The 12,619-nt window shown below is 43.1% G+C and overlaps 2 protein-coding genes across 3 annotated transcripts; both read right to left on the minus strand.

Annotated features, from left to right (window-relative positions):
• Positions 1-143: 143 nt before the first annotated feature.
• CENPS (centromere protein S) lies at positions 144-2,467 on the minus strand (the record flags this gene model as incomplete). Its single annotated transcript, XM_079545594.1, has 5 exons — positions 144-293; positions 996-1,062; positions 1,768-1,801; positions 2,141-2,264; positions 2,426-2,467. The coding sequence occupies 5 exons, from the start codon at positions 2,465-2,467 to the stop codon at positions 144-146; spliced, it is 417 nt and encodes a 138-aa protein (XP_079401720.1).
• Positions 2,468-3,638: 1,171 nt separating this feature from the next.
• PGD (phosphogluconate dehydrogenase) lies at positions 3,639-12,619 on the minus strand (the record flags this gene model as incomplete). 2 transcript variants are annotated; one of them, XM_079545543.1, is made up of 12 exons in its annotated part: positions 3,639-3,815; positions 4,429-4,551; positions 5,961-6,060; positions 6,355-6,488; positions 6,630-6,760; positions 8,589-8,778; positions 9,211-9,345; positions 9,692-9,761; positions 10,475-10,593; positions 11,745-11,810; positions 11,947-12,126; positions 12,551-12,595. In XM_079545543.1, 12 exons carry the CDS (start codon positions 12,593-12,595, stop codon positions 3,696-3,698), a joined length of 1,413 nt encoding a protein of 470 aa, XP_079401669.1. In that variant the 3' UTR covers positions 3,639-3,695. The 2 variants fall into 2 exon arrangements, with proteins under 2 accessions (XP_079401669.1, XP_079401670.1); XM_079545544.1 differs by lacking the exon at positions 11,745-11,810 and having other exon boundaries at positions 12,551-12,619.

Raw genomic sequence — 12,619 nt, forward strand, 5'->3', positions numbered from 1 at the left:
CAAGAAAATGTAGTTAAGCATGTTTACCTAAAAAAATTACAGAGACTCCTTAAGCTTGCTAACCTGCAAGAGCAATCACTGGCAGGCTAACCTTGGTCTTCTAGGATAGTAAGGGAAGACCAGAGAAGTTACTGAAAGGTAAATCATGCCATGTTGGAATCTTCACTTTCAGTCACCGGTGTTTCATTTTCCTCAGTTCTCCTTCCCTTAGCTGCACTGGACTTCTTCTTCTTCTCCTTTTGTTCCATGTTACTTGATGCAAGCTCTTCACTTTTCTGTGTGATGTACTTAAGCTGAGAAAAATAAACTAATCAGTGGTCTAATGAGGAACATTAGACATAAATAGTGCACAATTATTAAGAACAAAAAATTCAGCTCCAGCCTTTACTATGTCCTTTCACACTGTGTTCTTGTTGCATAGTTTAAATCATATAGAAGGGAAAAAAATGCATAAAATGAAAATCAGCAGTCAGTTTAGCTTTCAAAACTTCATTTGCAGTTCTATTTTTAAAAGCAGCACCGATTTATACTGTAAAGTCCTTAAAAAGCAAAGATAAGCCTTCTCCTATAGGCCAGCACAGAAGAGAAATGAAGTGAATCATCCCTATGCTAATCTGACTAGGAGACCCAGCACCTTGACACGGGTGCAAACTGTGTCTGACCTTATGCTAAAATAAAGGAGTACAATGTCAGGAAAAAAAAAAGCAGTGCTCGTTTATTGTATTCGTACATTTGGAACCTCAGAAGCTCTACTGCAACCAGAGCATTGTTGCTTAAATTGCAATCAGATGCCCACAGTGAGGCATAGCATCATGAAGAAAAATGTGATGAAAATTAAAACAAATCATGGGATCGTGCCCATCCACCATCTATAAGCCAATTAAACTGCTTAAACAACAGTTACTTCAACATTTAAAGAGCATCACTCAGATGCTCTTAGGAATTAACCAACAGGTATGAGAAAGTTGTAAGGCAGAAAATACAGTGAATCTCACCAAAGAATTGCTCCTTCTAGCCAAAAGCTTCACGTCTTCTGAAGTGATTGTGCTTCGCTTTGCATGCCTGCATGTAATTTAAAAACACTTCTTGATGTGTTTGCTAACTCCACATGTAAAAAGTCACGGAGAACGTTTAACTAATGGGGCCTAATAGGGACCCAGTAAACCAACGATACCCATCGTTTGTAAAAAAAATTTTGTGTTGTAGTCATGTATGCATACATCTAAATACACTACACAGAAACAGTAGCGTTCAGTAACCAGAACATCAGGCACTGCTGCTCACTCTGACTTCCCAGTGTGTTACTGAGTTGGTTTTCATTCAGTCACAGACTCCTTAAACATTCCCTTACCTCCTTGAAGCAACCAGACGAACCACAGGTATGCTAGCAAGCATCTGTCACTCCCAAACCACCCAGCATCGCTACACATCAACACAGCTGGCAATTATATGCAGTCGCTAATCTAAACAATCATTCAAACTGCACACATGGACTTCCAAGATGAGGAAGAACCTATAACAGCATGTCTATTTCTTAATTACATAGTAACTATTTAATCAGCCAAGAGAGCTTTTTAAAACCTTAAAAAAAGAACTGCAAAATACATTTTAAAGATTATGCAATTAAAATCAGATGTATTGCCTGATGTTTGGTTGGTCTGATGAAGACAGGAGCTGGACTTGATGATCCTTAAGGTCCCTTCCAGCATGGGACATTCTATAATTCGGGCTAACGCAAAAATGCCTTCACAATGTCCTGCAACATACCTGGCAAACATCTCGACGTCTCTTGCAAAGTTTTCTGGAGAAAAAAGAGAGACATGTTGTATTTTAGAACGCTGTGTCTGATTTGGAAGAAGTACATACTGCTGTAATACAAAGGTGCAATGGCAATTTGTCAAACAAAATAACAAGAAGTGACCACAGCTTGTTCTCACACAACACTGCTGCACAGGCAGATGGGCCACTTCGCATACATTTAAGTGCTTTTTTGAGGTAAGAAAAACAGAATGACTATTTCTTGTAGCTGTAAAGTCACGACACAAGAAGCTCTGCATCACTGACAGCCCGAGGCTCTTTCTCCTAGCGCAGCCCATCCCCAGCAGCCGCCGTTGGCCCGCAGAGTAACACGCGGACGTACCGCACTGCCTGAAGGTGATCTCGGATATGGCCGCGACGGTTTGCTTGCTGAACAGAACGCCCTTGTCCTCAGCGACGCCCTGGCACAGGCAGCCCGTCGTGTAGTGCACCGCGGCCCGCAGCCTCTACAAGACGGCCCCGCACAGCTCAGCCCGCAGCCCGCAGCCCGCAGCCCGCCCTGCGCGCACCGCGCCTCACCCACACGGGGCCCCCCGCCCCTGCTCCACCAGCCGGGCCCCGCCGGGCACGGGCGGGGGGACCAGGACAAGAGGCGGCCCCGCCGCACCTGGATGAGCAGCTCCCGCTGCTCGCCGCCCGCCGCCTCCATCGCCCGCCCGCCTGAAGTTTCCCGCCCAGCGCTAACGCGCCGCCGCGCCGCCGCCATGTTGGACCCCGCCCCCCCGCCGGCCGCTCCCTCAGCCCTGCAGGCGCGGCTGGAGCCGGGTGGGTTTGTAAGGCGTACCGGGATGGACGCGTGGAAGCACCCCGTTCCGCCCCGAAACGCCTCTGCGCACGCGGAGTTCCGCTGTAACGCCGGGCAGAGCCGTTCCTACTGCTCGCCACAGAGAATTGTAACACAAAGCACGTGAACAGCAACTGCTTACACTTCCACAGCACTTCAGGTGCCAGTGCCTGCAGTAACACATTGGTGTTACGGAAACCCCTAGATCTTACAGTGTAATCTGCAAAAAGTCGCTTTAAATCATAAGCAGTCCCTTGTTAAATCACACTGGCACTCAGCCGCTGAGCAGCTCTCCTGCTAAAGGGAGCACAAAATTAATCCAGGCATCAGTTCACAGCTCAAAACATATTACACGACAGGTTCTGCAAAATAAAGGTGAATTTTCAATGGTCCTTAAAATGATGGGATTAGAGGAAAAACGGAGCCAATCCTGCATGCTGCTGCAGGTTATTTTACTTGGCCTGGGGCAGGAGGAGGCACAACACATGGCTAGGAAGAATCAGCGGGGAACTGCAGCTGCACAGAGAACTGACAGCCAGACCTGTCTTGGCACCTCCAATCTGTACCAAGGTTCCCCATGCCCCATCCCACCCTTCATCCTTTCACAAGAAGCAGCTTGCAGTGTGCAGGACCCCGTGCAGGTCAATACCCAGAAATGAATTGTCAAGAAGCCAGCTGCTGCCTGCTGTGAACCAACAAGAAAAACTCTTTACCTCCCTGGAATCTCATGCAGTGTCACTGTGCTGACTGTCTGCCACTCTCCACTTTAGCAATTATTGAAATGCAGCCTTCTCTATCTTGATTCTATGAGTTTATGCACTACAATACAATAAAAATATTAGCACATTAAAATGCATTAAGAATTAGCACATTAAAATTCTGTTCAAAGACATTTTAGCCAGCAGCAAAGGAAAAAAAAACATCTCACCATACGTACAAGCAGGTTTATTTAGCTTTCTTATATATGTGAATTATACCCACAAGTTATTACAAAAGTGTGCAAATGCAAGTTCTAACAGTACAGTAAAAAGGGGCGTTCACAGAGGAATATCTGAGATCTATAGTATCTCAGCTTCTAGAGGGAATATTTCCATTAGACATTGTAGGCAGAAGAGGACACATTTCCTCCATGGCCTGTCCAGTTAGTATGGATAAATACACCTGGCTTCGATAACAACTCATATGTATGTGCACCAAAGTAATCACGCTGAGCCTAGAATAAGAACACACACACACAACATAAGAAGACACATGAATATGACAGCCACACAAGTACTGGAAATGGCACACAGTGAGACACGAGCATAAGAATTCAAGAAATGATATGTGACTCTGGTACAACATCCAAAACTATTGCATCACTATTAGGAAAGACTACAATAAAACATTTATTAAAATCTATTAATCAGCAGTTTCACAGAAAGACAACTGTATTCCTTCTGACATGTACAAACCTGAAAGACTTACATACATCCAGAACTCTAAAGATACGTATGCTTTTTGTTGTGTTTTGTTTTGTTTTTTTTTTATAAACAAAGCATTTTTACCCAAAAGCAACACTACTCCCTGCTTTAGAGATAGAACACTAACACACACTGGGCACTGTCATACCACTGCCTCTTGTATTCTATGGACTGATATCTCATAGCATCTTACTAGCTTGAATTTCAGGTTTTGAAGTATATTAGGCAATCAAGGCCTATATTTTTACAGTGGTGGAGTGACCATGAGATAACTGCCATCACGATCCTTACATCAGTAATAAAATAATAACATGCTGATATTTCAGTAGATAGAAGATTTACCACACTATTTCAGGCACCTACCTGGATCAGGTTAGCTGGCAGCACCTCATGTCTGTATCCATCATAAAAAGAAAGTGCTGTAGTGAAGCAGGGCATAGGAATACCATACTGGACTCCAGTACTGATTACATGTCGCCAGGAGTCCTGGGGCAGAGGGGAAGGGGAAAAAAAGAAAAAAAAAAGAAAAAAAAGAGAAACATACACGTGAGCACGTACAGCATTCCAGTTTAACACTGCGTGCAATTTCACATTATATGACATCTAAGTCTGAGCAAACACAGCGGTATATTCCTGATTTAACGCAAAAAGGTTGATCCAAAATATCAGCAAGTGAGCCAGTCAGCAATCAAGCAAATAAAAGTGCAGGCATATACTTCGCATGCAGTCCAATGACAATTGAGACAAGAATGCTGTTCCTTCACAGATCATCCACGCATCCCAAGAACACGAACACAGTGAGGCATTTTCAGGACATCTATCAAGCACACAACCACCGCTCAAACATAAGAAATCAGCATGTTGCTTCAGACAGACACGTGGATAACCATTATTTCAGCTGTACACCTGATTTAGGAACCTCCATGGAATAATCAGCTTCAATAAAAGGAGTTATTAATGATAAGACTTCTTTGTGGTCCAGATAATCTGTTTTCAGTTCTGCCTGTCATCTCCCACCCAAATCAGGGCACTGTTTGGACAGCCTAACGAATGGTTGGTTTGACACGCTGTTATTTTGGTGCTACTGCAAACAACTAGAACAAAGCTTGATACTTTGTACCACTGGAGTCCAAGCACAGCAGGCACAAGGCACCTGGCAGTGATCAGAATGCTCATACAGGCTGGACAATTCTTCCTGACACTGTGGTTCTACTGAACTGCTACATTCCTGCTTAGGGTTCTTCTGTAATGGTACAGTGGAAATCTTTAGTTTTAATGGTAGCTTCTCTAGAACTAAAGAGAAGAACCATGGTACAACAATGATGATATGTTTATTTGCTCCTGTATTATCTTGACATTGATAATGAATCTTATAATACTACGCAAGATCTTGATTTGCTGCTTGATATACCTGGATGATCATTTATAAAGTGGTGCAAAACTCTTTTTCTTCACTTAGCACTTCCACTTTTCAGCTTGTTGACGAAAAAGAGGCAAGTGGCATTTGTAGGTATTTTGAAGGACAGGTCGCCAACCTCGGCATGTTGAAAAATTCTAATTTGATTCCCAATAATTTTCTTGTGTTGTTTCAACCACCTTCAATTATATGGCTTATTTCTCATCCTCATCTTCTAAGACTGTTATGTTCTATTAAAGGATACCTCGGAGCCATAAATGATTAATTCCTGCTCAGAAATGTGTGCAGGTAAAACACACAAATAGCCTGAAGACTGGTTAGAAATCTTTGGGATTATGGCTGCTGCATAAATAGGATTCAAAGAAGTTCTTCCCACCTTTTCATTTTTTCTGATAAAATAAAGTTGTGATGGAAACAAAGTGCAGAAGTTCAGACTGCATATTGCTGGGTTTTTGTTTTTCCTTCTTTGGAAACTCACCTGGCATTTTTCTACAGCTGTCTTAAAGAAATCATCCAACAGCAAATTCTGAAGTTCAGGGTTTCGATCAAAAGCATCTTTGATTTTTCCCAGGAACACACTGGGGAGAATACATACAAACCAGAAATCAAACTGTGTACCTTTCTACAATGGCCTAGAATCAAAAATGCCAAGCCTTGACTCAGCCTACGAAAATCTGTAGTAGCTCAGCCATCAGAAAACTGGTGTCATCTGTAATCTCTAATGCTGACTAGAGAAACAGACCCCCAGAACCTTACCAACAAGTTAACTCCATGGATTTTCTTATTTCTAGGCTTCTCAGTCTAGCACTGCATGAAGTAAATTGCCTCCTCTTCGCCCCTCAGCAACTACACCACCTCTTCATCTCAATTACCTTCTGATGATGCAGCCTCCCCTCCACATCAGTGCAATGCCACCATAATTCAGTGTCCAGCCAAATTCTTTGGCTGCTTGTCTCAGCAGCATGAAGCCTTGAGCATAGGAGATAATCTTGGAAGCATACAGGGCCTAAAACAAACGAAATAATAGAATTGAACCCGCAAAGTTGAATGAGAAGTAGACCTGGGCCCCTCATCACAGTTTACAGCATCCACAACTTGTTCTGACCAGCAGCTTTAATAGAGTGCTCTGGCAAACACAGTGACTCACCTTGCGTATGTCCTCAAGAAATGCCTTCTTGTTCCCACTAAACTGAGTCAATTTAGGCCCATTCAGCAGCTTACTGGCCTGCACTCTCTCATCCTTGAGGGACGACAGGCACCGTGCAAACACAGCCTCACCTTTGGGTAGGGTAGGAAAGAACAGAGAATTAGCAAGATCAGTACCACCACTAAGGTCTGAGTAACGTCCTGTCACATAGCAACTGCCACTGGATGATGAGCTGCTGCTCATAGTGAAACAGAGCCACGTGGAAAGTAGTGCACAGACTATTTCAGTTGTTACTGAGGGACCAGTCTGCCAGCCAGCACAGCCACCAGGTAAATACTGGCTGACACAGCTTTGAAATGATCAAAAAAAATCCACAGAAAACGCATCTAAGATCAAGTCAGCAGATTTGAACAAAGAAGTTAACTTACACGAGGAAATAAACTCAATAAATCTAGCAGGCTCACAACATTCGTTTTCAGAAGCCCACTGGATGGTTTTATAACACCTCTAAGCAGATTACTGAACATCATTCTCCAGGGCTAAGGAGAGAGCCAAGGCGTTCTTCAGCTCCTAAGGAGTAAACCTGAATGCCAGCCTCTTGACCTGACTCAGTCGATTTCTAATTATGCTGTTTTAAGTTGTACTTATTTTCAATTGAAAATTGCATGGTTAAATGAGAATAAAAATAAAAATAATTTTCTTCCCAGAGTCTGATAGTGGGGAAACAATTAAAAAGTAAATTAAAGAGTGATTAAAAAGAAAAAGAAAGCTTTCATATTGAACTCTTCTTCCTCCTTAAAATCAGTTGTGAATTAAAAAGAAGGAGGAGTCACATTTGTACAGGACTCTGGATCCCCCCTGCTGAAGGGTTAACACACTGCATCAAAACCAGAACACGCTCCTCTCCATTTCTGCAAAAACTTCCTTCTACGGCTTAGGAGGAAAAGGAGGGAGGAAGGGAAAGGAGTTTGGAAAAAGCAGAGGTAGCATGACTCTGCCTTCACAAGAAGACTGCAAGTCATGCTTATGCAATAACGTCACACAGAAGCTGCCCTAATGGCCACATCTGCAGGGCTGTTGCGTGTACTTCCTTATCCACTGATGATTACTACCAGCGCGCCGGGCACTGGGCAGCACTAACCAGGGAGTGTCTTCCCCACCCTCGGTCTCTGCAGAACGCTTAACCAAGGAACATCGCAACACCGCAGGGAGAACCTCTATCTTTCAAGCCTACAACTGATAGTCTGTAACTGTGGCAGAACACAGAAACCATTTACAAAGCTGGCTTTGTAAAAATACATTGTTGCAATGCAGCCACATTTCTCTCAGAGCTATCATTCCAGTTACTCTTTTCGGTATACTGAATACAGTTTATCTTCCAAGGAAACAAGACTTGAACATTCAGGCAACAGAAGAAAAGAGGAGAAAGCAAGTAAAATAAAGCCAACCTGAGAGTAAAGAAACTACTGAGTCATCATCTTATTTACTCAAGGAAAAGCCTACATCAGCCCTGTGGTTAAGAGATTATTCTAAAAGTGTTACAACTCCTGTGTCACAATGCTGAGCCAGGCTGCAAAGAAGTGTAGATACCACAGAGTCAGGGCTGTATGTGAGCAGATACATTTTTATATCTTTTAGTGATATAATCTTAAGGAATTACAAAATACACTCCCCTCATCTTTGGGTTTTGATGAGCAGCCTTATTAGGCACAACCCAGTCCCTGTGTTTTTGTCTACTTGCAGTGAATCATAAAAATAGGAGAAGGAAACGTTTAAGACATCTGAAAAACAAGAACTTACCAAGCAGTGGTTGAGCAACAAAATTTTGGATTTCCCCACTGCTTTTTTTTATTATTATTATCATTATTACCATTGTTATCATTATTATTATCAATATTCCTTAGTGTGATATGCCATGTGCAGGTAGGAAAGACAAGGCTCGACCAAAGAGCCATTTACCTATGAGAGTGACAGGGACTCCATATTCCAGGGCAGAAATTGCTGTCCACTTCCCAGTGCCTTTTTGTCCTGCACTGTCCCTGATCTTTGGAAGGAGGTATTTGCCATCCTTATCTTTGAATTTGAGAATATTGGCTGTGATTTCAATCAGGAAAGAGTCCAGTTCAGTCTTATTCCATTCCTCAAATACCTGAAAGAGGAGAAGAAGTACATGCAGAGAGATACGTAGTACACACCGAGTTACTATGTTATCTAACACATATTTACTGATTCACTGATGTATGTAGAAACATAGATGCATATGTATGCTTGCTATTAGCTCAGTTACTGGTTTTACTAGCTTTTGCCAGGCAAGATGTTGCTTCCTAAGGAGAAATCAGCTGTAGAACAGGAGAATTTAAACAACATCTGTAAACGCTCAGGTGTAAGTGCTTGCTGCTCCCTACCTCACAGCTATTTGAAGTTCAGGCACTCTGTGCATCTGGCCTTGGCCAAAGGTGCACAAGTCAGAAAAATTAACTTTACACACACACAGCAGCTTTAACTAAGCCCAGCTGCCTCTATCAAGTGCAGCCAGCCAGCATGGCTCAGGAAGGGAAGACACTAAAAAACTGCAAATCACCTGCGACATCTCCTCGTGGCCCATGCCCACAACATCCCTCATTAGGTGGTAGGCCTCACAGATCAACTGCATGTCTCCATATTCAATCCCATTGTGCACCATCTTCACAAAGTGCCCAGCACCCTCCTCTCCTACCTGTCAAGAAATACAAAAAAGAAAAAACAAGCCATCAGTAATGCTGCTGTCACCATTCTCAGTATTTAATACCTATCTATGGATTCCTTCTCTCCAATAAAGCTTCACAAACCCAGCGCTAACACAAAACACTGTCAGTGTAATCACAGATCTGCTTTGCTTCCCCACCACACGACCCAGCCATAAAACATTTTTCTCCCATTGGGTTGGGTAACATCTCAGAGTTGGTCAATCTGAACTGCAGGCAGGCAGCCAGAAAACCCACGTAGCGATGTGGATAGCTTTAACTGCACGTTATGCATGAGCTACCTACACAGGCTAAGGGCAGTATCAAATTAATATTTACCCAGTCACAACAAGGTTCCCCAGATCCCACTTTAGCAGCAATGCTTTGAAATATGGTCTTGATATGTGGCCTGTGGATAGAAATAACATGGCTCAGCAGGTAAGAAGAGGATACAACCACCACAGGAGAAAAATCCATCCTTCTGTAGGAATGGGATGAGGGCATGCAGGCAGGCCGACAACACATCACACAGCACTGTCACAAAACAGAGTATGTTTTCCCCAGAACTTGATACTGCTTGCAAGAAAAGGGGACAGGCCATGTTACACATTTAAAAGTATTGCTCAGTCAAGCTTAATGGACCTGAAGGTGTTCAAATGTTACTTGCTCAATTTTACAGATGGGGAAACTAAGGTGGGTTATGATATAAGTTCGTACTCCAAGAGCATCAACGGCAGAGCTGAAGCAAAGTCATATTCTGTGCAATAGTTACAAAAAAAAAATCCAGGGTGATCCAGAGGTTCATAGAAAACACACAGGAATTTTGCTTAAACTCAAAAAGAAGTACTTTCTCCCTCCCATGTATTTCTCTCTCTAGATTTCTGTGGATATTATTTTTGCCTGTGAATTCCAGAAAGAAAAACCTGACTCCATTTTTCTTGCCTTAAAAAATCTGGCACTGGCTGGTGACTCCAGCTGTGTTGAGAAATCCTGAACCTTGAGGAAGTAAGAAGGCAACATATCTTGTTCTGTCCACACCCACTCCCCTCCTTCCTTCAGCTCTCAACATGAACCAAATGATTGTTGCAGACCAGCCTGAGGAATCTTCCAGCTCACGCTTACCAGGCTTCTTTGGATCCTCCCGGCATGAGTGACGGACCATACCTGGCCCCCTCCTCTCCACCACTAACACCACTGCCAACAAATAAGAGGCCTTTTTGCAGCAGCTCCTTACAGCGCCTCTGGAACAACAACAAAAAGTCATTTACATATCTTTTAATACCAGAGTCTTACAAACATGAGTTAGTAAACCGGACCTGAAGTCAGGATTTCAGTTCTGCTTTAGACATGCTGCCAAACAACTTCAGACAATGCTCCTGCATACTCAAAAGTGAATGTTAGGAAACTCAGTGCTGCCCTGAGGCAGACCCTTGCAAAAGAGTCATGCAGAGAGGACAAATTCCTCATAATCAACAGGTAGAAAAGTGCAGTACTGAGGCTGGAAACACCTCAGGATTAAGTGCCACGTGACACATGCTGTGTGCTGAGATATGAGGGAGGCAGAATAAGCTCAAGTTGCTGATTTCATTATGGAGCAAAGGTACAATCATGGATAACTGTATGGGCAATTAATTCCCTTCCAGTGGGAGAGAAACACAGCCTGAGATTCATAAGCAAAGCTGCAAGCTCTCCAAGTATTAAACCTCATTTAAGAACTGTTTTTCACTCTGATTGCCCAAGTTGCTTATCCAAGATAAGAATGCAAAAGCAGAAGGGCTGACAGCAATGCCTCTCTTATGTGCAGAAATACTAAATTACTTGCAACACTGTTAACACAGTCATCCCAGACACACTGAGAAGTCTGCTCATACACAGGCCTTTAAAAAAAAAGATTGAAAAACCAGATCACTGCTGTTCTGTTTTTGTTACCAAGACAGCCAAAGCAGCTATTCTGTCTTATTTTCCAGCAGCCCCATAGGACAGAGACACAATAACTATTGCAATACTGTCCACACCACTTCAGAACCTGCATTTCAAAACCCTGGCAGTTCCCAACCAATTCAGCAAATAAATATCCTCAGATGTTCTCATCTCCCTGAAAACTCTGTAAGGCTGTAACAAGATGTTTTCTAAGAGCCTTCAACCTCTTAAAAGGTGTCAATAATCTTTAATGATCTGGGAAATTTCTATAAGGCATACGTACAGAACAGTCCCTAACTATTGCAAAAACTACATTTTAATAGAATGTATAATCTAGTTCTGCAATGAGGATTCAGTTTGGCCTTCTTGAGAGAAGACAGCATCATATTGGCCAACTGTTCTCATGATCAGAGGAGAAAATATCACGGGAATTGTATTTTATCCACCCATTTTGGGCAGAAAACAGGCTTACCGTGGTATCTCTATACTCAGAATTCCCCCCATCAATTATGATGTCCCCAGTCTCCAACAACGGCACCTACAAAAAAAATAAATCTGCGTTTTGTCTTTTTCACTGGACTCAAAGATTCAGTACTGACAAACAAATGAGATCTTCCAGAAGAAACTTCCCCAAGAGACAAAGAATGCACAGTTAGAAAGAACATCTGCCTCACTAATTTATTGATGAAATCATCCACTGCACTTCCAGCCTTCACCAGCAAGATGATGCGACGAGGCTTCTTTAGCTTGGAGACCATCTCCTCCAGGCTGTGAGCACCGATCACTTTGGTCCCTTTGGCCTCATTGGCCAGAAAGTCGTCCACTTTAGAAACCGTCCTGTTAAAAGCACAGACCTGGAGGAGCAGGAATACAAGTTATTACAGTTGAGAACTGAAAGATTACTTGAGCTCAGGCTAAAGGTTATATAAATAAGGTTCAACATAATGAGTTCTCCTGCTTCCACCCAAAGATGCTGAGTAGACACGAGCCCTGTAGCATGTCATTGCAGGAGCCTTGGGAGCCTTTTGTTAATGGCCAAGCCCAAAGCAAACTTAAGAGAAAAAGCACACTTATAGACAGCCAAGGCACCAGGTAGCTGACCAAGTACAGGCACGCCAGGCTGCTTTTCTCTGGGAACAGAACAAAGGGCAGCCGGGTTAGGATTAAAAGGAGGAAACACCACCCATCAGGGCATCACAAGAAGAAAAACAAAACGCTGAGCTCCGGCCCTAGGAACTACTGAGCCAGCCCTCCTGCACAACGTTTTCTTTCACTTACCACAAAGCCGTGATCGTTCATGTTCAGAATCAGGTTCTGACCCATCACGGCCAGTCCGATCAACGCAAT

The sequence above is a fragment of the Tetrao urogallus genome (genome assembly GCF_951394365.1).
Source record: "Tetrao urogallus genome assembly, chromosome: 21".
In the NCBI taxonomy this organism is placed as follows: domain Eukaryota; kingdom Metazoa; phylum Chordata; class Aves; order Galliformes; family Phasianidae; genus Tetrao; species Tetrao urogallus.